Source organism: Anolis carolinensis, chromosome 4 (assembly GCF_035594765.1).
Source record: "Anolis carolinensis isolate JA03-04 chromosome 4, rAnoCar3.1.pri, whole genome shotgun sequence".
Classification (NCBI taxonomy): domain Eukaryota; kingdom Metazoa; phylum Chordata; class Lepidosauria; order Squamata; family Dactyloidae; genus Anolis; species Anolis carolinensis.
The window spans coordinates 115,277,344-115,302,306 of NC_085844.1; the positions used below are offsets into that span (position 1 = coordinate 115,277,344).

A 24,963-nucleotide genomic window follows, 5' to 3' on the forward strand; every position below is an offset into this window, starting at 1 on the left:
ATGTTGCAGATAATCACCCTAGTTAGCATTGGAAAGGTTCGTCTCTTGCCTGGGGGGCATCCTTTGTTCAACAATCCAACAAATGCTACGGTCAGTGAAAGACAAGAGGGATCCTCTCTCCTCTGCAGGAGTCTACCGGATACCATGCAGCTGTGGACAAGTCTACATAGGGACCACCAAACGTAGCGCCCAAACACGAGTCAAAGAACATGAAAGGCACTGCAGACTCACTCAACCAGAGAAATCAGCCATAGCAGAGCACTTGATGAAGCAACCTGGGCACAGTATATTATTTGAGAACACAGAAATGCTTGACCACTCCAACAACTATCATGTCAGACTACACAGAGAAGCCACTGAAATCCACAAGCATGTGGACAACTTCAACAGAAAGGAGGAAACCATGAAAATGAACAAAATCTGGCTACCAGTATTAAAAAACACAAAAGTCAGAACAGTAGATGGGAAGCAACACTCTGAGGGCAGAGGAGCCCCAGGAATGGCTAATGACTTTGAACAAAGGATGCATCCCAGGCAAGAGATGAACCTTTCTAATGCTAACTAGGGTGATTATCTGCAACATTCATGCTGGCTTCCAATTGACAAAGGACTCTTGTCACACCCTGGACTCTCCACATTGGAGAACCAGGTTGTTTACAGCTGGAAGATTTGGGCTTTTATGTTTCAGCATAACATAGTAGATCCTCCAAATACTGAAAGCCTCTAGTGTATTGAATCCTCCTTCACAGCCATTCAGTGCTTGTAGTGAACAGGCAGGATGAGAGAGGCATCTGTCCACAAAAAATTATTGTAATAGCTTCGAGACCCTTGTGACCTCATCACATCAAGGAGGTTGCATAGGGTGATTCGCCAGCCTCCGTGGCAAATGAGCAGAACAGCGGAGCAATCCTGGGATCCCACGCCATTCCTCACCCACAGTGACACTTCCCCACCATATATGGGGAAGTGTCGCCACGCGGCCACCCCCTGCACTGGCACCATTGTTTCTTATGCAACATGGGAAACTTCCCATATCTGTGCGCAGCACTGTAGGACGCTTGCACTCCAGCTCGATAGAGCCCTTCCGAAAGTCAGTGTTCATCATGTGATGGGCAACGTGGGTCTCCATGGATCAACTGAGGCACAAGCATTCTATGATGTTTGCAGCCCCCCATATGATGAAGTCCTTAGAGAACAATAGCTGCTCTCAATGCTGATATTATACAAGCCCCCGGTGGCGCAGTGGATTAAACACTTATGCCGGCAGGACTGATGACTTGAAGGTTGGGTTGCTAACCTGAAGGTTGCTGGTTTGAATTCAACCCAGGAGAGTGCGGATGAACTCCCTCTATCAGTTCCAGCTCCATGCGGGGACATGAGAGAAGCCTCCTACGAGGGTAAAAACCTCAAAACATCTGGGCTTCCACTAGGCAATGTCCTTGCAGACAGCCAATTCTCTCATACCAGAAGCAACTTGTGGTTTCTAAAGTAGCTCCTGACATGAAAAAAATGCCGATGTCATCATTTTGCATCTGGCTACAACAATGGTTCTCAACCTGTGGGCCCTGGTCAAAGTGGACCTTGGTCAAGTGGGCCTTGGTCAAAAAAAGGTTGGAAACCACTGGGCTATAATGACATGGCCTGATTCTTCTGCAAACCTGCCTATACCAAATTGAGTGCTTCATAGGCTTTAGGTACATCTAGGGCATGATTCCCAGGTGCTGAAGTTTTGGGGCCAGCCTGAGTAAAGGGATCTGTCACAGGGATTGAACTTGGAGCATGGCACACACAAAGCAAAAACGGAACTATGATTTCAACCTTCGTTTGAAAGCCACATGCTAAGAACTGATGTGGAAGCCTCATAGGTGTAGAATAACTCCACTTCATGTGCGGAGAATTAACCACCAATGCTCTGGACACACAAGGGTTTACATTTTAGCCCCTCAACCAGGGTGTCCTGTCTAATTTTACTGTGCAGATGGTATCTTCAAAATAATTGTCTGGAAGGGATTGCTGGCTGCCTCAGCATCCTTCTATTTGCAGTTATGCAAAGATAGGATTGGCAGAAAACCAAAGTGATTCTCTCTCTCCCTTTCTGTCTCTCTCATGTGACCGTAAATTAATGTTACGGGTGGAAACTGACAGGAAACTCCTGCAAATCAGGGTTTTTGTTCCACATCTGGAGTCTAAACTTTGAATTCCCTCAACGTGTATGGATAAAGCAGGTGAGGCATTCTCTCCCTTCTTAACATCCTCTCCTCATTATTGATTTCCTTTTGTCCAAATCTTTGGATTTTACAGGAGGGATTTTCTTTACCCCATAGTTTTTCTGCGCTCGGAAAAAAACAGCTGTTATTTCTCCAAAGGAACATTCGAGGGTTTGTTCCCTTCTCTCTGCAAACTGCCAGGCACTTTCCATTGTATAATTTGGTTGTTAACAAAACGCAAATGCGTCTTGCATATGCTTTTCAAGCAGAGGCTTTAAACATTTAAACATGGCTTGATCTGAGAGAGGTGTAGATTTGACAGAATTTTGTTATAACACATCTGAGACTTCAGCATAATAAAACTTGCTATCTTGCTGTGATCCTGTGAATTTCCAAACCCTGTTCAAGCATTCAGTTCAAAATAAATGTGCGAGGAGGAGAGAACATTTGCCCTGCCCCACTCTATCCACACTATCCTCATATTGTGAGTATGACTATCGATCCGTGTTCTGGATTGAGTGGTAAGCCACCTTTCAGAGATGAGGCTAACAGACCTCCTTCATTCTAGAAAGACCTCCCATCTTTCATCCACATAATCCTGACTTGTCACTGCTTTTCAAACCAACTGTACCATTAGGGAGAGTATAGCCTTAGCAGCTACTTACAAGTGACAATGGCAGTCTCCAGCTGTTATGTCTGAATCCTGGCAGAAGGCTGCATCTCACAGGGTTCTTCTTCCTCTAAACTGGTGTTCATCCCTCAGGTTTGGTGGAAAATACAATCCTATCACCAGTAATGAAGTAACATTGGTCAATTGGTTGTCCAGTTTCTGACCAAAATCCTGCATGTATGAAACATAGCATAAATAGCCACAAGCAGAATTATTTAGTTTTGATTTTCCACACAATCCCTTTACAATGTAGTACACAATATATAGAGCAATGACCAATCTCGATAAAATAGTGAAGAGTAGAGACATCACACTGGCAATGAAGGTCCGCATAGTTAAGGCAAGGGGATTCCCCGTAGTAAGCTATGGATGCGAGAGCTGAACCATAAGGAAGGCTGAGCGAAGGAAGATAGACGCTTTTGAACTGTGGTGTTGGAGGAAAATTCTGAGAGTGCCTTGGACTGCAAGAAGATTCAACCAGTCCATACTCTAGGAAATAATGCCCAGATGTTCACTGGAGGGAAGGATATTAGACACAAAGATGAAGTACTTTGGCCACATAATGAGAGGACAGGAAAGCTTGGAGAAGAGAATGATGCTGGGGAAAAAGGAAGGAAAAAGGAAGAGGGGCCAACCAAGGGCAAGATGGATGGATGGTATCTTTGAAGTGACTGGCTTGACCTTGGAGGAGCTGGAGTTGCCAGATGGCCGACAGGGAGCTCTGGCATGGGCTGGTCCATGAGGTCACAAAGAGTAGGAAGCGACTGAACGAATAAACACACAATATATGCAGAATTAAAATCATTGTGCATGAGGGCAAAGGGCAGTGCTCAGAAGCTTTAAAATAAAAGGTCAATGCTCCCGCCGCATGCAGTGTTTTGTTTTCATCAGTGTTACCATTTCACAATATCCACAAAAGCCACAGCATGCATGTAGTGCAATTTGTCCGAACAGAATATTGGCCTCTGAATGGAGAATGAACCATGAAATTCTTTATCTCAAAAAGTAAAATGCCCAGTTTGATTCTGCTGTAGAAGAGAGACGAAGGTCCAGGAAAATAAATCTGGAAAACTTTTCCACCAGCTTTCCAAAGCCCTTTTTGCCCCCAGAATAGTAAAATGTTTATGGCAAGATGTTCATATTTCTTGTCCACAAATCATTTCATATATAAGTTCTTTACTATTAAGAAATGTAGTTATTCTTGTTAATATAAATAAACCTTTTGTGATTTTAAAGGTTGAACTCTGGATCTTTGCCTCCTAAGCTCTAAATTCTTTACAGCCACATGGCACTTCACGCTCTGCTTGTTGTGAGCTGAATGCTCAACTTTAAATATCCTGCTTTTGCGTATTTTGGATTCTTTGATGTTTTGGGGTAGTTTTCTCCTAACACCCAGAAAATCCTAACATGTAACACATTTTTGTTCCTGGGTTATAAATGTCATTTCCTAATTGATTCTATCATAAAACATGGAAAAAGTTTATTAAACTGCAAAAACTTTGTTGTGGTCTGCACACTGAAGGGCATATTTTCATTAAGGAAAATTACAAACAAAAGTGCCGCCCTAGACTGAAAGAAATAATAGTATTAACCTCAGACACAAAAACAAAAGTTACTAGAGTATAACAACCATTCTCAATGTAAGTACAGTAGAGTCTCACTTATCCAACATAAACGGGCCAGCAGAATGTTGGATAAGCGAATATGTTGGATAATAAGGAGGCATTAAGGAAAAGCCTATTAAACATCAAATTAGGTTATGATTTTATAAATTAAGCACCAAAACATCATGTTATACAACAAATTTGACAGAAAAAGTAGTTCAATACACAGTAATGCAGTGCACTAATTACTATATTTACGAATTTAGCACCAAAATATCATGATTTATTGAAAACATTGACTACAAAAATGCATTGGATAATCCAGAACGTTGGATAAGCGAGTGTTGGATAAGTGAGACTCTACTGTACCACACAATTAAACAATAAATAACATTTTGAATTTTTTTTGAAAATGTTTCCAATTTTGTTACATAGTGTAATACATATTGACACTTTGAATTATCCTTAAATGAAACACCTTTTTGTTGTTGTGGTGCTTTTTAAGGATTGGTGTAACATAGGTTGAGATAGCTATATCTAAATTAACCAGTATTTCACGACATGTGATGCTGTTAAACACAATTCAAGCTGAGCAAAACTCTTTGTGAATGGACGATGTATGAGAACCCCAGGTGGACTTCTTGGTTCTTTCCAAAGACTTAATACCGAAATAAAACTATAGATGGCTGGACCTTTCTTCAGTTTGTAAAAGAGTGTGTAAAATAATTGCACTTGTATTGTGTAACTCTCTCCCAAAAGAAATGAAACACATCCCTGATCCATGGAAGATTTTAGCTGACAATATGTCTACCTATTTTTCTACAGCTGGACATGCTGCAAGGACATCATCTGCCGATAGTTCTCAAGAACTTGAGGTTTATGCAAATACATGCTGTAGTGTATTTCGGTATGAGAAAATATTTGGATATGTCCCTGATCATCCATCCACTCTCAGGAAATGCCCATATAGAGCACCGCTTACAGATGAGACCAAGGTTAGTTAAGAATACATGTGGGGGAGTGGGACATGTGGGGGAATGGGAGCGACACTGCTTATAAGGTGAGTTGGCAGATTGATGAGTTGCAATGATGTATGTCTGACATACATCACTGTAATTGAGTAGCAGGACTAAGTACAATTAAGTATTCTCCTGGTTCGACACCCAGTTGTGCTTTACCAGACAGCAGCCACTGCGAGCCACAAAGGTCTGTTCTCTTGTTCATCAGAATAGAGCAGACTGATGTTTCCTTCCCCTTCCTGCCAGTAATCTCTGGTGTGACAGAAGCAGGATTCTTGTCATAATTCTTCCTTGCATTATATATTCCTCATGGGAATAGGTTGGAAATGTCAGTCCATTGCACCTCAATTGACAATAGATCCCAGTTGCTTGCAGTGGCTGATTCTCAATAAGTCAGGACCAAGAAACCTCTTTTATGAGCCCTATGCATTCTTACACTATTAAATTCATACAAATTATGAATACAAATCAGTGGTGAATATGTAACGCTAGGGTATGCATATGAAACAGTGATTATGAATTCCAGTCTTTTTGGGGGAGGCATAAATACAAAGAGGAAGCTACCGAAGACCTGTACACCTCATGATGCAGGATCTCAGCTCAGATTTGTACAGCAAATGCCATCGCTATCACAACAAATGATGCATGTTGTTGGGTCCTTTTGAAACTGTGAGCTCTAGTCTGATAGGTGGTGGTACCAAAACAAAGGTGGGGAGGGCAGATGTTCTTCCAAATGCTCTCCTCACTTCACCAGGCATTTCTGTTGTTTTCATGTTAGGTATCTGCTCTGTTGGGTGGTACCAGACAATCGCTGTTGATACCAGGCAGTAATTTTAATCTGTTAGTGAGGTACACAAATGTAAGCCATGTTACACAAGGTAAGTGCATTGTTCACCATGGCAAAGCAGACATATTCTGCTGCCAGTGGTGGAAACAGAGCTGTGTGTGCAGCAACGTTGTATGTGGTCATTGCACATTATGAATTGTGTCTTCACATTGGAGGTTGTGGTTGCACATTGTGAAATAGTACTCAATCATTTACTTGCATTGTATAGTGTCTGCACCAGGATTGTGTATTGCTAGTATAGCATAGCTCCATATGAAGATACTGTATTTGTGTGACACTAAGGAGATGTTGGATTGCAGCTGATCCATATTGTTGCTTCCTGATCCTCCTGTTGGAAATTGTGTCATCATCACCATTACCCCGCAGTGGCACAGTGGGTTAAACTCTTGTGCCAGCAGGACTGACAACTTGAAGGTTGGGTAGCTGGGGAGAGTGCCGGGGAGAGTGCGGATGAGCTCCCTCTATCAGCTCCAGCTTCATGCGGGGACATGACAGAAGCCTCCCACAAGAATGGTAAAAACATCAAAACATCTGGGCGTCCCCTGAACAACGTCCTTGCAGATGGCCAATTCTCTCACACCAGAAGCAACTTGCAGTTTCTCAAGTCTCTCTTGACACAGAAAAAAAAAGCTCTGCAGTAGAAGCCAAAGGGAAGAACTTCTTCCACTCATCCTTTTGGAGGACCCTGATGCCAATGTCATCATTTTATATTTGGCAATGGGGACAAAGTCCCCTTCTATCCTCCAGATTGTTCCCAAAGATACATAAGAAAACTATCTGGTAGGATTCAAGAGGTTGTTCAATGAGAAGTGTGGGGTTGAATGCTGTGGAAAATGGAAATACCAACCTTTTCAACATCCCAAAAAAGAATATGCACACATGTAAGGAAAATGTATGGGTTCATATGTTCCAAAGAGGATGCCAGGAATAGTGCAATTCATTTTTCACACATTCTCAAAAACCAGAATGTTTCAGGGACCTGAGATGAAAAAAAGCTTTTTCAATATTATATCTGTTTTTTATGTGTTTGGGGGTTTTGAATTTTTTTAAAAAAATGCAATAAATGTGTCAGGCCACACACAGGCCTTTCACAAATTTCATTACTAATTTCATTATTAATTTCATTCACTCATATATTAAAACATTAAAATGTCTAAGCAAGTTGTGAAAAGAATGTACACCAACGAGCAAATCTGAGGTCATTTTTGGACTCAGAATGCCAAATTCCTATAAAACCGATATCCATTTTTTAAAAAAAGGATTTTATGCCTCAATTTTACAAGCCTGTGATGGTGATGGAGCTGAAATTGATTTTGGAGCTTCATTTTACTTATTAGGCAATGGTTCAAGTCAGACATTAATTTGATTTTCCAATATGCAGAACTTGACTGGCAAGATTCTGGGCAAGCAGGAATAAACCAAAAAGCCAACTTCTCATAGTGTGCTTTATTTTTTTTCTCACAAAATTAGCTGGAATGCTTAATGACAACATGATTTATGACAACTTCAAAACAAAAAGAATGTACTTGTTTTAATAAATGATAATATACAGGCAAACTATTATTTTTATTTTTACATACAACATCCAAAACACTGAAATAAAACTCAGATCTGTATATTACAAAGAGGCTGGTGTTAAATAATATTCAGATAGAAGAAAAAAGACAGCTGTAATTCATTCAATAGGTACAGTGATCCCCTTCCTTACAGAGAGTAGTAGCTTATGACCCTTTCAGTATTGGACTGCAACTCCCATCAGCTCTAACCAAGCCGGGCCGGGCTTTAGCACAACAAGCTGCAATAAATCTTGCCAACTAGAAGATTGACAGTTCGAAGCCCAGGTCAGGGTGAGCTCCTGACCTTTTTGCACAGCTTCTGCCTACCTAGAAATTCGAAAACAAATGTGAGAAGATAAATTGGAAGTGCATTAAAAAGCAGGGAGGGATTTAGGCTCGGCGTTTCGATCAGAAAAAAGAGGAAGTTTACAAACAAAGAAAGCTCTTCGGCAGGGAGATGGAGCGACAGCACCCCCCGGTGGCCAGAACCGAGCACAGCCTCCAAAGATGCCGAAAGATGGGAAAGCCTCTCTCTCTCTCTCTCTCTCTCTCTCTCTCTCTCTCTCTCTCTCTCTCTATATATATATATATATATATATATATATATATATATATATACCTCTATGTGTTGTCTGTCTTGTCATTGTTATAATCGGCTTTGAATGTTTGCCATATATGTGTTCTGTGATCCACCCTGAGTCCCCTTCGGGATGAGAAGGGCGGAATATAAATACTGTAAATAAATAACCAGCACAGCCAATAGTGCAGTTCATTGCAGAAGGCCATTCATGCTGTCAATGGGGACTCCTTTATGAGTGGCTTCCCCGTCATCTGTAGCCTTTCTTTTTGCATTGAGTAATATTCATCCACAAAGCACAGAGAGTGAGGGGTTAAGGGGATTCAGGGAGACATATGCAGAATGCCCGTATCCCTCTGATGGTGTGTTATTGGTGTTCATGCTTTGGTGGCAAGAGAGTGAAAACAGGCTTCTAGTGGGGATAGTGGTACTGCATTGTGGAAAAAAAATCAGCTGACCTGTTTTTAGAACTAAAAGAAAGCTTCAAGAGGTAAAGGAATGAAACAGCTTCAAATAGACACCCATTTAAAAATAATTTAAAAGATGTTCCGCAAATTAGCCAAATTGGTTCCTGTATGGCCAGAGTCGGAAGGACAACATGCAATCCACATGGCTGTTTTTTGGCCCCAGCAGACGTCCCTAATGAGTCACATTGCCTCATTTTCTAGCTAGTTATTACACGGATTTGGGGAAAATGTTATCAGGACAATGCTAAGAATTGCACATCTTTGACATCTCATTGAGTTCAGTAGCATCCAGATAAGTATATACAATATGCCCCCATTTATACAGGGGATACATTCCTGGACTTTGCATGGATACGTGAAATTGTGTATATTAGTGTACCTTATTATTTTCAATGAGAAGCCCCCACTGGCACAATGGGTTTAACTCAGCAACACGGAATGGACGAAGGATTGGGGGAAATCCAACCCCAAATAGGGAAACAAGTTGTCCAGGAACACTTGGCCTCTCTAAACGAATTCAAGTCCCCAGGGCCAGATCAGCTACACCCAAGAGTACTGAAGGAACTAGCGGAAGTTATTTCAGAACCACTGGCAATTATCTTCGAGAGTTCTTGGAGAACGGGAGAAGTCCCAGCAGATTGGAGGAGGGCGAATGTGGTCCCTATCTTCAAGAAGGGAAAAAAGAACGACCCAAACAATTACCGTCCGGTCAGCCTCACATCAATACCAGGCAAAATTCTGGAAAAGATCATTAAGGAAGTGGTCTGCAAACACTTAGAAACAAATGCGGTCATTGCTAATAGTCAACACGGATTTACCAAAAACAAGTCATGCCAGACTAATCTGATCTCTTTTTTCGATAGAGTTACGAGTTGGGTCGATACAGGGAATGCTGTGGATGTAGCGTACCTGGATTTCAGTAAGGCCTTCGACAAAGTCCCCCACGACCTTCTGGCAAACAAACTAGTAAAATGTGGGCTAGACAAAACTATGGTTAGGTGGATCTGTAATTGGCTAAGCGAACGAACCCAAAGGGTGCTCACCAATGCGTCGTCTTCATCATGGAAAGAAGTGACAAGTGGAGTGCCGCAGGGCTCCGTCCTGGGCCCGGTTCTGTTCAACATCTTTATTAACGACTTAGACGAAGGGTTAGAAGGCACGATCATCAAGTTTGCAGACGACACAAAACTGGGAGGGATAGCTAACACTCCAGAAGACAGGAGCAGAATTCAAAACGATCTTGACAGACTAGAGAGATGGGCCAAAACTAACAAAATGAAGTTCAACAGGGACAAATGCAAGATACTTCACTTCGGCAGAAAAAATGGAAATCAAAGATACAGAATGGGGGACGCCTGGCTTGACAGCAGTGTGTGTGCGAAAAAGACCTTGGAGTCCTCGTGGACAACAAGTTAAACATGAGCCAACAATGTGATGCGGCTGCTAAAAAAGCCAATGGGATTCTGGCCTGCATCAATAGGGGAATAGCGTCTAGATCCAGGGAAGTTATGCTTCCCCTCTATTCTGCCTTGGTCAGACCACACCTGGAATACTGTGTCCAATTTTGGGCACCACAGTTGAAGGGAGATGTTGACAAGCTGGAAAGCGTCCAGAGGAGGGCGACTAAAATGATTAAGGGTTTGGAGAACAAGCCCTATGGGGAGCGGCTTAAAGAGCTGGGCATGTTTAGCCTGCAGAAGAGAAGGCTGAGAGGAGACATGATAGCCATGTACAAATACGTGAAGGGAAGTCATAGGGAGGAGGGAGCAAGCTTGTTTTCTGCTGCCCTGCAGACTAGGACACGGAACAATGGCTTCAAACTACAGGAAAGGAGATTCCACCTGAACATCAGGAAGAACTTCCTCACTGTGAGAGCTGTTCGACAGTGGAACTCTCTCCCCGGGGCCGTGGTGGAGGCTCCTTCCTTGGAGGCTTTTAAGCAGAGGCTGGATGGCCATCTGTCGGGGGTGCTTTGAATGCGATTTCCTGCTTCTTAGCAGGAGGTTGGACTAGATGGCCCATGTGGTCTCTTCCAACTCTACTATTCTATGATTCTATGATTCTAGGCATGGTCAAACTATTGCCTGTTAGGAATTGTGGGAGTTGAAGTCCAAAACAGCTGGAGGGCTGATGGTTGCCCATGCCTGGGTTAAACCCAGCAGGACTACTGATCGAAAGGTGGGCAGTTTGAATCCGGGGAGCAGGGTGAGCCTCCGTCTGTCAGCTCCAGCTTCCCATGGGAGGACATGAGAGAAGCCTCCCAAAGGATGATAAAACATCTGGCGTCCCATGGGCAACGTCCTTGCAGATGGCCAATTCTCTCACACCAGAAGTGACTTGCAGTTTCTCAAGTCACTCCTGACACAAAGAAAAATATTTTCAATGGGATGAAAGATGAAAAGAGTGTAGCTTGTACAGGAAGTCCTAAGTGAATAAGTCAAACTGTGGGTAAGTGAAGCTGGGTTTATTGGTATAGCAAAAGTGGAGAACATTTGCTCTTCCACAAGTTGCTGAACTTTTGCTTCCATCGTACCTCACATCGCCTGGGCCAATAGGAATAGGGCCTCAAAAACATCTGGAGTCTCATAAGTCCTGGTGTAAATGTGGTTGCAATGTGAGCCTTTGTTCCCAGCTGCAAAAACGAGATGGGCTTATTTCGCAAGGAAGCTGTCTGAGGAATAGTGAAGGAAATTACAAAGGACAATGCAGGCTGAAAGTGCTGAATAGATGATTTGGAATAATTTTTACTTTTCATTCTAAACCATAATAATGTACCAAGGGAGAAAAAGGAGGAAACACTGTCAGGTCATGGTGGAAAAAAAGAAAAACGAGGACAAGCTTTTATATACATTCACACTTTCTAAACCTGTTTCCCATGGATATTAGCAACATCAACTGTCCTTAGTGAGCGCAGCCACAATAATGTACAATTCTGCAGCAGAGAGGAGAGTGGGGGAAGGAACACAATTGATGTTTTTTTTTTTAAAGACACAAACTATCAAAGGTACCTGGACCTCTCTGGCACACAGTTGATTAAGATACGGAGAAGCCCAGCAGACACAAGAAAGCATCCCATGGCAGCACCTCCCTACTTCTGACTACGTACTTCAAAAGACATTTAAAGCAGCTTTGAAAAACCTTGGGATTGAGTGGTAACAACGAAGTACACTTTGCTTAAATAATTGGTTGTGTAGCAGCATCGGTGTTGTACAATTCCTTTCATCTTTTAAAAAAGTCATTGTGAACAATGACTTTTAATCTTCACTGAGATTATTTGAGTTCCTCAATCCATAATTGACAATTAGGAAACTAAAGAGTGCATGAAATACAGGGTTTAAGATCACAGACCTCTGTGCTGAGATTAGGGCAGAAAAGAAAAAGCATCACACAGGATGTGAAGGGAGAAGAGAAGCAGCACCATGATGCTAGGCTCTATGTGTGTCGATGCTGCTTTACTCCTGTTTCTGCTGTTCTGGTTGAAACAGTTCCTACAATCAGGTTGCTTGTTTTATTTGCTAGGATTTGTGTGTAGAAAAAAACTTGTTTGGACTACAACTTCCAGAATCCTTTAGCCAGCATGCAGGTGTATTGACCATGGACTTGGAGATGAATTCCAAAGAGTAACTTCTAAACTCTGTAAAAACAAGCAGGCCTGCCACTGATGTTTCCTATATCGCAGATCAGTGGTTGCCAAACTTTGGCCCTTCGAAAATTTTGGACTTCAGTCCAAGCCAGCTGGGCTAATGGTCTGGGCTTCTGGAACCTGAAATACAAAACAGCTGAAGGACCAGAGACTGGAAATCACTCTTCTAGATCTACCTGAAGGAATATAGTCGTTTCAGAGTGAAAATGCTGCGGAGTGACCCTGTAACTCATATCCCTATTTCGGAACAGTTATGATACAGTTTTGGAAGTTGCCATCCAATAATGGCGCTCCATGCAGCCATGCCGGCCACCTGACCTTGGAGGTGTCTACGGACAACCCCAGCTCTTCGGCTTAGAAATGGAGATGAGCACCAGCCCCCAGAGTCAGACACAACTAGACTTAATGTCAGGGGAAAACCTTCACCTTTACCTTTTGGATGTTGCCAAGTTATTCTTGGACACTCCCTTGTAATTCCAGGGCAGCATTCTAGGTTATGTTTGTGCAAGGGTGGAATTAGAGCAATACGTCTGGGGATTTCTTGCTGATGATGATGACTTGTCTTTATGGATCCTATCATTCAAATGCCAACCCAAAGAAAGAAATTTAAACTTGAGATGATTTATATCCAGACTACTTGCCTGATTTTATGCAGTTAGGGGTTTTAAAGGGAGCCCCCGGTGGCCCAGCGGATTAAACATTGAGCTGCTGAACTTGCTGACCAAAAGGTTGGTGGTTCGAATCTGGGGAGCAGGGTGAGCTCCTGCTGTTAGTCCCAGCTTCTGCCAACCTAGCAATTCAAAAACATGCAAATGTGAGTAGGTACCGCTCTGAAGGTGACAGCACTCCATGCAGTCATGCTAGGATCTTGGAGTTGTCTACAAACAACACTGGCTCTTCAGCTTAGAAATGGATATGAGTACCAACCCTCAAGAGTCGGACACAACTAGATTTAATGTCAGGAGGAAACTTTTACCTTTATCTTTAGTGGTTTGAAGCTCATTGATTTGGAAAGTTCCATTTTTTTCAAACACTACTCTCACATTCCCTTGCCTAACATAGCCAGTGAATATGTGGCTGGGCGACTCTGGGAACCCAAAAGGTAACTTTGTCAGAGTTGTGTTGAACTCAGCATAGAGCCAGACTGGGAGTAATTAAGTTCTGAGTCACCAAATGACGATGAGAAATCAAGTGATGAGCACAGAGATGTGAATCATCCCTTGATCAAATTGTTGGCATTCAACCCAAGTGTCAATCAATGAAGGCTGGTGCTTCTGTGGTGCAATTCTAAGGCTCACCCTTCAAGGCATTACCTATCAAGGCTTTAACTGATCCCATAGAAGGGAGAATTGGTAAAGTAACATGTTGGCTGAGATCCTGGATTGGGAGACATGTGCATCATAGTTGAAGCTAACTTCCATTAAATGATCAGTGTAGACGGCACCATAGTTGCATCCTCACAGCTAAGGCTTCTAATGCACAGCCCTCAACACAACCGTTTCTATGTTACCCGAGAGCAGAGGATGAACTGGATACACTGCAACAGACATTTGTAGGTGATGATGTGTCCCCAGCTACAGGAAAATAGTTGGATGCATTCCCATTCATCCCCCTGCTCTCTTGGCAACATAGAAACTTTCTATAAGGTAGTTTGGGGAGGTACTGCATGGAGATTCAAACCCTGGTCTCCAGAGTCATAGTCCAATGTTTAAATCACTGCACCACCCTGGTTTCCACTGTCAAAGGAACATTTTAGCTTCAGGGAAGCTAAACATTAGAACTAATTGAAGTTGAAACAGACATTGCGCAGCATCTAGAAACTCAAGTTCAAACATGAAGTGAGTATATATTTATTTCCGATGTGAAGTGTAAGAGGTTCATGGTATGGTTGTTCTTGAAATGTTGGAACCAAGTGTCTTAACTACAAAGTGGCTACAGCAATTCTTGAGATGCATAAAATACTAATGAATTCTGCCTACATCTCTTTATATCCTATATATATTTATATATGCATATGCAGCTTTGAAAATATGATATATACCACAGCCTTAGCTATGAATATATTACATTCCTTGGGGCTTTCCCGTTGCATATAATGCCACAAAATAAAATAAAATATTCCATTTAGGTGTTGTTGAGCAAACATTTTAAAGGGTTTTTTTGCTACATCATCTTAAGCACATGTCTTACCTTTAACCACTAAATCAATATTAACCCAGTCTATTTCTTTATAGTTTTATAAACAAAGTAATGGAAACCCATTAGAGAGAAAACACTTCTACAAAGAAGAAGAAGGAAATTCATAAATGACAAACACATCCACCACATATAATTCAGACTTTGTTCTTTCTGGACTTGTATTTCTTCCAGAAAGTCACTAAGCTGCTGCTTTAATAGCTATCACGCAGTTCCTAAACCTGTTGGCTGGAATCCATAGAAGAGAGCACGAGTTGGCATTTTTCATCTGGTGGGTTATTGCTGGATTCTCCCCTCCCAAATGCAGTCCCTATACCAATATTTTCCAAAGGTAACCATGGAGGTTGGGGTCGGGGGTATGCGTGTCTCCAGTGCATGGTCCTATTTAATGTGAAAGGGCAAAGAAATCTCTTAGCAAGTGCAAAAACACCAGCTGTACACATGGACTCTTTCAGCATGTACTAGTCATACTGAATCAATGGACCGCTGTGGTTCTTATGAACTGGGCTAATAGGCCAGTGGAAGGGGCACTGCCTCACAATAATCATCACCAAAATGATGGCTATCTTTGAATAATCCCATTTTTACATTAGTGACCAAATCTCACTTCTTCATTAAGAATGTTAGCAATGAAAATACCACTGTATCCTAAGACATGGACATTTGCAGATGTGGGATATCCTTGGGCAACATGCCCTCACATCTCCAAGTGAAACCCCATCCCAGCTACTATAACTCCTGCCCCATTTGGTTGACCTCTCCCTCTAAGACAGTGGTGTCAAACTTGTGGCCCTCCAGGTGTTTTGGGTTTTAGCTCCCAGAATTTCTGGCCATTGGACAAGTTGTCTAGGACTTCTGGGAGTTCGAGGCCAAAATATCTGGAGGACTGCATGTCCGACACCTCCACTCTAAGCCCCATCTTCATCAAGCTCATACGGTTATTTTACAGAAAATGGAAGCTGGTGGTGTTTCTCCTAGTCCTTGTTGCTGCTTGCATAGTTGGGAGAAGTACCGAACATGTGGTAACAGCAAGGAGGAGCTACAGGGGAAAGGGTGGCAATTCCCAGTGGAACTCCACTTGCAGTGTGAGCCTTGGCAGGCATGCATTTGGTGTAGGCTCAGCCCACAAGCAACCTCCACCCATCTACATGGTTAGGCTCCTAATACAAAAGAATGTTTTCTCAGAAAAGCTGTCTTCTTAAATAGGTTGCATTTATCTCGGAATAATTTTAAAGTAAGAATTATGTGCTCTGCTGCCAGTCCAAGATTTCCATGCAAAGGGCAAGCGGCACCTCAAGGAACCAGGTGTCTGTGAGTCTCTCCAGATTGAGGCGCTGGATAGCTTATTTATTTTATTTTCTTTTGAAGATGGCCTCATGCAAGTACCAGGATGCAGTACTTCTGAGAGCCATAAAGCTCCAATTAGAGAGGGAGAATTTAATGTTGGCGTCCATTCTGATGTGGATGGATAGCCAGAGCTAATCTCTCTCAGCTGATCACTTTTTTCTTGCCAAATCAATCTTGAATCAGAGTCAAAAGATGGAGAGCAACGCAAATTGCTTTTAAGACTCCCCGAGAAGCATCCAACATGTAAAGCGGGGATCAGTGGTGGATAAAAGTATGTTGGTGGTGGGGCTCCCAGGCTGCAGTTCTTGTGAGGCAGGCACAGGCACTTATGGTTTCCTGATGGTCGTGGGTTGCTGTATAAAGTTATGGCTGAAGAGTACACGGGATCAGCTGTGTTTTGCAATGTCAAGTTACTTCATACCAGGCTTGAAGATGCACAAAATGGCTCCCTCTGAGGACCTAGCCTGGTGTGGGATGACATACCATACAATATAATAATATACTTCACAAGCTGTGCAAACCTTTATTTCCAGCTGTGATCCAGTTGTGGAGTCTTCTAAAACACAGTTATTGGCTTGTGGTGGTGGTGCGAAGATGGGCACTTACTACATAAACTATTACTGGCCTCAATGTCCCATCAGCTTCTCATGTAGATAGGTACCATGTTCAATCACAATATCCTAAAATTAGCATTTTGCTTTGATCTTATCCTTGCTGCATTTCAGATTATCTATTCCATGGGTAGAGTTGAAACGCCATCTGAAGAATCCATAATGGGTTTAGCAGCTCATTAATTACCTTTTGTAAGAACAAGACACATATGCTTCTGTGCCCATTCTAGAACGTACTGTAATAAAATAAGTCAGTTGAACACAATATTTTCTGGAATGTTGAAGATCTTTGGAGTCTCCTCAAAAGTTCATTACAACAGTTAAGGTTGTACAGTTTGCAGAATTTCAGGAAAATAGCAGGTTAAATGTAAAATTATTATTTAATAAATAACTCTTCTGCATCGTAAAAAATAAATGAATATTCCCTTTGGCAGTAATAGCTGATTTAATATTTAGAGAGAAAGATACTTGGCTCATAAAATAATAGCATTATGCTACAAGGGAAACAAAATACCAGATATTATTTTCTTCTCCCAGCTCCCTTCTTTTCAGTTCCTTAAAAATAAAAGAGATGGAGAGATTTTTTCACCAGTTCATCACAAGCCGGTAGAAGTCACTTATGCCCCAAATAAGCTCCAAGAGTGATGCATGCACCCACAACAGCCAGGCTTAGGATTGTCTTCAGAGGCAGCCACGAAAAATCCAACAAAGGCCTCATGTTGTTGCTGTAGAGCTCCACAAAGGCATCCTGAAGTGGAGAAAAGAAAGGGAAGCAAGCAGACAAGAGAGAAGATCAGAAACAGGAAAAAAAACATGTTTCAAGCATTAAACAGACAAGGTTATCCCCAAATATCACCACTGGATGCCTTGCTGTTGGATTTGCCAACTCTAAGGCAAAATTCCAGGCTACTAGGATGGGATAGTTCCAGTTGGTTTTATGTAATCTCCCTAAATCAAAAATATGGAGTGTTTGGCCCTCAAAATGGTTTGGAACTCTACTCCCTTAACTTATCATTGGCCATGTTGGCTAGGGCTAAAATATTTGAAGGGCCAAAGTTTTTTGGGCCCATTACAAGCTGAGTCTTCCTTATCTGAAATGCTTGGGACCAGAAGTGTTTTGGATTTTGGAATCCCTGTATTTGCATATTCATACATAATGAGGTGTATTGGAGATGGGATCTACATCTAAACCTACAATTAACTGATGTTTCATGTACAATTTGCATGCATATCTTGAAGGTAATTTTATAAGCAATATTTGTTATAATTTTGTGCATGAAGCCAAGTTTGAACAACCAGAAAGCAAAGGTTTCACTATATGAGCAAGCCTTATGCACAATTTCAAATTTTGGTGGAAGCTCCTTCTTTGGAGGCTTTTAAACAGAGGCTGGATGGCCATCTGTCAGAGGTGCTTTGAATGTGATTTTCCTGTTTCTTGGCAGGGGGTTGGACGGGATGGCCTATGAAGTCTCTTCCAACTCTATGATTCTATGATTCAGGTAAGAAATGTTTAACCTGTAGGTTTCCTGTCTCTGCTATCTCATTGTATACTGGATGCAGGTGAAGGCTCTCCGTGGACTATATCATACTCCCAATTAAGGTATTTGTAAAGGCTAGTAGTCTTAATTACTGGGATGCAAAGATCCAAATAATCTCCAGCCAGTCAAAGGGATGGTTCAGCTCTGAAGACTGAAGTCCGTAACTCTGCATACCACCAGTTTAGCTTCTTACAAACCCCAAGAACCTTGAGAATAACCGTTGGAAGAGGTTGAGACCCCAGTGGCAAGGTGATCAACATGAAATATGACAATGGCTAGGGGACACTTCTCCCCTTGACTTTGACTAGCCTCTGTCCCTAGTCACAACAGACATTTGGAGCTTCTGGAAAAAACCAACCACCCTATTCCCATCAATAAACCTGGCAGGCCATAAGGTAGAGGCTAGTGATATCATAAGTTGAACGTTAGGACATAACAGCAGATATCAACAGACTAACTCCTGGTGTGGTTATTATTCTTATTGGCAGGTTTAACAATTGACACAAGATGGCGCATCAGGCTTCTTATGCTATGGAGCTCAAACCCAACAGTGCCAAATGTCAATGGAGAGAAATGTTCATAGAGAGTCAGAAGAAACTCTATAATAAGGTAAGCAAACAAACAAAGCCAAAGTTGTCTGGTTTATATCCTGTTGTTTGAATTGCTATCCTTTTCATACAACCAAGGAATGAATGCCTTTGTCCTAAAGATTGTTTTTAACACAAAACATACACATTGGTCAAAACCCAATAGGCTTAAACCCTGGGAAACAAAACTGGGTGCACTTGAATCACTTGCTCTGAAAAGCCATAATCTCTTGCTTAAACAGAGTATATGTGTGCATTTTTTAACCTGTTTGTTAATGTTTTCACTAATAATACTGGTCACTCAATCACATAATATAGGATTGGTTTGTTTTAGCTTGCAAAGAGAGTAAGAACAGGTGAACTCCCAAAGAACAGGTGAACTCCCAAAGAACAGGGGAACTCCCAAAGAACAGGGGAACTTCCCCTCCCCAGAACAGCAAGAGTAATCTTAATGCTAATTATTTAACTAAAGAAACATTAATACAATGAGAATTTAAAAGATATCATAAAAAGATAAAACATAAGCAAAATATGAAGCACATTTCTATGATATCTCTTCCTTTCTTCTTGTGTTACTCTGGAAAGAGAGACACCTTAGTTTTCCAAATCAGGCTGCTTGTTGCATTAGGTTTTTCATGCAGGGCTTGGAAAGATAATCTTTAATAGTGATGGAATTCCTCAACTAGTGTTACCTTGGTCATTGAGCTGTAGTCCAAAAATATGGCATTTCAAAGTTCCCGCGATACGATTTGTACAATACAAATATATTATGCAAGATATATTTTGCAGAACGCAACTACCTTGCTACAGGCTTTCACCCTTGATATGTTCCATGAGTACTTAGCTCCAGGTAGAAAGTGGCAGAGTTTGATTAAAAAGAGATAGCAGAATAGTTAATGGCAAAGCCAACTTAAAAGAAGATTGCAGTGTTAGTAATAGCAAACTAAAAACAGAGGACATGGAAGTGGTATCTGATAAACACAGAAGTCTGTAATACTTGTAATATTAGCTTTTAGCCAGCACTAACCACATTAATCTCAGAGATAGAAGGTTGGTTATGCCAAGTATAAAGGTGTGCAGGGCTGAGGAAGGGCTGAAGTTAATATGATGATAGTACTAAAGCTCTTAGTTATGGCAAAACGATAAGAAACATCAGCAAAAAACGTACAGCAGGAAATCCCTCTTCTTATTGATAACAACTTTATGGTTGCTGTCCCTATACATTCTAAGTAACTATTTTATGGCTCCTTTCTTTCCTTTTTGGTACTTTCTCAAACATCCTGATTAGACGTATTTCCGAAGCTTGTTTGAACAGCCTGTCACTATTTGTTTAAGTTTAAAACCCGGTTTAAACAAACACCCGACCTATTTTGTACATTAAACCAACAGAGAGCTGGAAAAGAGGAGGGGAAGGTGCAAAAAACCACCCACAAAAAAAGCCCCAGCAAGTGACCTCCAATGTGGACAGCTTGGAAAAGTTACGAATTTGAGAACTATAATTTACACACGCATTGCCAGCAAGGAAAGCCCTTGGAAAGATAGACATAAGGATTTAAGTTTAAGGATTTAAGACATAAGTTTTTGGCCTAAAAGTGATTGATATCCATACTGAACAAAACTTTAAGATAGTGGTTCTCAACCTGTGGGTTCCCAGATGTTTTGGCCTTCAACTCCCAGAAATCCGAACAGCTAGTAAACTGGCTGGGATTTCTGGGAGTTGTAGGCCAAAACATCTGGGGACCCACAAGTTGAGAACCACTGCTTTAAGAGTTCCTCACTTTCAACAGGGATTAAAATGAGAAATGCAGAGAATGTTTGCCTTATGAGAAATTGATGTTCAATTGAAGCAGAAAACTGGATGCAAATGAGGGGCTTTTGTGTTTTGGAGCTCAGATCCCACTTCTGCTATGAAATCAGTTTCTTGGACAAGTTTATATATTTATATTTGATCATTGCGGATGTTGGCATTCACCCCTCCCTCTGTAGTAATGAAAGGCCTGTCCCAGGATTTACCGTTGTGTGTGTACACACGAAAATAAGGGGCACTTAGCTTGAATTTGTCACTAATAGTATGTTGACCCATATTTTAAAATAAGCACATTATTAAAAGTAGCAGGGAACCTTCCTTTAAAACCTTGTTAAAATTTCTTATTTAATTTTTGAAGTTTAAACCAGAACATTTCTTCAATTTCATACAGTTTCTTCAACTGTGTACAATGCAGCTTACTCAAGGTCATCCATTGGATGAGTGGGGAGGGGGGGGGGGCGGAAATCTTCATCTTCTGGAGCTCCAATGCATTAAAAGCACATTTACAAGGATGCTTATCACAATATTCCCCCAACCCTGTTTTTGGATGACTTCAATGTGCCTGAATTTCAGTGTCCCAAACCATCTTGGAAACACATGTGAAGAAATTTGTGATATGAAGGGACTACATGGAAAGGATTTGGAGTGGGGGATGTTGCACACAAGAGTTTTAAGTATAAATTGGTCCTAATTTTCAGTGATTTCAGTATTATTTAATCTAAAACAAATGCGTTTGAAATCAAGTTATTAAGAAGGGAAGAAACATGTCTTCTAGGTCCAGTTCAAACACCAGAATCTCCAACCAAAAAGAGATTGGGATCTGGAAGGTAGCTGCTTATTGGAGCACTATTCCAGCAGGCATGGCATCAACATCAGAACCACCACCACCATCATGATCACAATAGTGGTGGTAGAGGATATGATTCTCCTCCCTTTAGCCTCACTTGATAACAACAGAATGATTGGGCCAAAGTGACATGGGCTACATCTAAACTGTTCCGTGGGGAGTCCACAAAACACATAGCTGGATTCAGACTAGAACCATGGCATCCACTATTAATCCACTTGCTTTGTATAACATCATGTGCTCACTTCCAGGAACTTCAGTGTGATTCTGAAGCTGCAGAGGTGTAGACAGCAGGATTGGGTTGGATGTCTACACTAATGCATTGCTTCCAATAGGCAGCTCCCTCTCATATTTCTGTAAATGCTATGTGATCAGAAATGTGATGTCACCAGCAAGCTTTTGTGGGGGAGCTGCTTGTTGGTGGCAGTACAGCAGTGGCAGTGTCCCCAAAGCATCCTCAGGTGCTTTAATCCAGATTGATCTGGTAGATGTGAATGTGGCTCAAATATAGACTAGACTCTACATATCTTAGTTTGCAAAAACAAAATACGCTCTTTCTTTGCAAAGAGAAAACACGATTCTGCTTACATTTCAGTGGTATGTTATCTATCTGCAGTGCCTATGAAGCATGAGCTGTAGGAGCTTGGCAGGGAGTCAGCTTCCTCGGTGCTCCACTTTGCATTTATGACTTGAGTGGGTGGTGGCCAAAGTGTACACCCAGAGGAAGTTGACTTCCTTTTTTTCTTCTTATTTCTTTTTTCTTCTTCTACCTAAATCAAACAGCTGGCGAGGAAGTGATTTTATTTCCCTCGTTATCACTGGTCCAACAGGATATCCTCTTTAGCCGCACTGTGCTGAATGAAGACCTGGCAAGATTTCCAAAGCTTGGCAGTACACAAGGACTTGCCTTGCAGTCTCTTCTTGTTTGCCCCGTCTCTGACTCATGGGTAAATAATGCTAATGTCAGCTTTGGAGAGAAGTTACAAATTGCAAACTCATATGAGAGCTCTAGCTCACAGAACTAATAATGATGACATCATGTGAGTTTTGTGTGGCATCACGTGTGTGATGTTTTGTGTGACATCACGTGCTTAACCAATGCTTGAAGAGCAAACTAACTAATAACTCCATTAACAAGTCTGATTACATATATATATTTATTGGTTTGAGTATTATCAGTTCTCCCAGGTCTGAAGAAAAGCTGTTTCCCAGCCCAGCTATGATATTCTGTGGACATTTTAACTACAAATGCAGGGAATAAACCTGCAAAGCATATGCTCAGCTATATAGCGATAGCTCCTAAATTTTGGAAATACAAATAAATAACATAACCATAATTCCTCATCTGCATCCTTCCAGTAATAACTGGGTTCCAAACTAAATACTGCAAGCAGTTACAGACAGAAAGCTAGCCTAGTTTGCTGTTCATTTGAAGCATCATTAAAATATCATCCTGAAAATGCCACATATGTATTGTGAATCCAGTGCTGCTTAACAACAAAGAAAAAACGTATAACATGTGGTATGTGTATATGTTGAATGCAAGTTTCTGCCTCAGTATTTATGTAAATTAGGCTAGTGTCTGATCAAAAATATATTAAGCATGCACATGAGACAAGATAAGTTTTGTGAGTCTAACATTTAGAAAGAATCACCATATGGCAGTTATATGGAATGTTAGAAAAATTGAGACAAGATGTGACATCTGTGAATATATCCAAATATGCAACATTAACATTTAATTACAGAAAATAGCCATTATGGCTATACCTATTTACTTATAACAGTGGTTTCCAACCTGTGGTCTGTGGACCACCAGTGGTCCCCAAAAACTAAAATATGGTCCACGGCCTCACCGTTACTATACTGTTGCAACAAGAGCAACTGATCTTGCAACTGGGATGTCAGGAGGGGAGAGGCTGATTACCCATGAAAGGCTTGATAACAATCCTCCTGGCTGCTGCTTCTTCTCCTCCTCTTCCTCCTCCTTACCCCCTAAGTGGAGCCATTCCATGTGGTGCCTGGAAGCAGGGGTGCCTTGCTGTCTTCATTTTTAAGCCTGTTCCTGGAGTTATTTGGGGTGCTGATTCATAAGATTGCATTGGATAGACCACATCAGCTCTAGATTATTAAATATGGTTTTTTGTGGGTGAGCAGATGGCGAATACTGGATGGCATATGTTCTGCATCAGAAACTAGAGCCGATGTGATCTATCCAATGCAATTTTACGAATCAGCAACCCAAATAACACAACCAAATCTGAAGTTGACCAAAAATTGATTCATAACCCTTTTGGTACTAATTTTGGAGAACAATCCCTGGTCAAAGTGGTCCCTTGCCAACAAAAGGTTGGGAACCGCTGACTTATAAGATGCAGGTTCTCGTTTTTTAGAAGTTGGAGCTCCGCAGAATGTAACAGATCTTCCTTCTGTCAGCATGTGCTTTATAGCTCAGGTATTGGACTGGTAACCCTACTGTCAGCATGTGCTTTATAGCTCAGGTATTGGACTGGTAACCCTACTGTTTATGTACATTAGTCTGATATAGTTCAGAGAACAAGGGCTCTGTTTTTGTTGTATAAAGCATTGCTATTCAAGCAACAAACATTTCTAGTTTCTGTTTTCAACTACATTTGGATGCAACTTATTTTCTAATGTAATATTAGTCCTTAGTTGTGAAAAAAATGCTTTATCTACACATTCAAAATGCAAAACAGACTTCCTGGATTTTACAGCTTCAGGACCATAATAGAAGACATGTTGGGTTTTTTTTTTTTTAAATCCAGAGGAGATGGCAAGAATGAACAGAGTGAAAAGCTCTTTTGGTTTCCCACAAGTCATTTTGAACTTGTTAGCCCTTTTCTGTCGATGAGTGTTCAAAAAAACCAAGCATTTGCTGCCCATTTTCCTATTTTCTTTGCAAAATGTTGATCATAACACCAAATGACTTTATAGTGAAGTTACAAGTATGACCCAGAGCTTGGAAAAGTTATTTGTTTTTTTCTACAACTCCCAGAAACCTGTAGCCAACAAGATAAGGTTTCCAAATGCAGTGATGCAGTCACCCCGCATATCTACGCAGTTTGTATCCATCAATGACCTGAAAATATAGGGGAAGAGAGAAATCCCCAAAGCAAATATTGATTTTTGCCGCATTATGTAAGGGACACAATTTATAATGAAACTTGAGCATCCAGATATTAGTATCCATGCAGGGTCCTGAAAGCAACACACAATCGATATTAAGATATTGCGGGTGTTTCAAGTTCGTAAACATGTTTAAAAGCTATATAAATGTTAACAATAATAATAATAATAATAATAATAATAATAATTCTTATCTGCCTCTCCTCATGGCTTGTGGTGGGTTAGAGAACAATGAAAACACATAAACACTGCAAAAATACCACAAAAACACATATTAAAACATGCCACTATAA

At 41.2% G+C, this 24,963-nt stretch overlaps 2 protein-coding genes across 2 annotated transcripts in view; one reads left to right on the plus strand and one right to left on the minus strand.

The window, feature by feature from the left end:
- The window catches only part of LOC100559144 (serpin B12), a 502,967-nt gene that overhangs the window by 126,796 nt on the left and 351,208 nt on the right, over nucleotides 1-24,963 (plus strand). The gene's annotated exons all lie outside the window — the stretch shown is intronic.
- The window catches only part of bcl2 (BCL2 apoptosis regulator), a 194,254-nt gene continuing 177,069 nt past the window's right edge, over nucleotides 7,779-24,963 (minus strand). Inside the window, exon 3 of the mRNA XM_062977654.1 lies at nucleotides 7,779-17,492. Within this exon, the coding sequence (XP_062833724.1) occupies nucleotides 17,358-17,492 (135 nt within the window). The 3' untranslated portion in view covers nucleotides 7,779-17,357. The remainder of the gene's footprint in view (nucleotides 17,493-24,963) is intronic.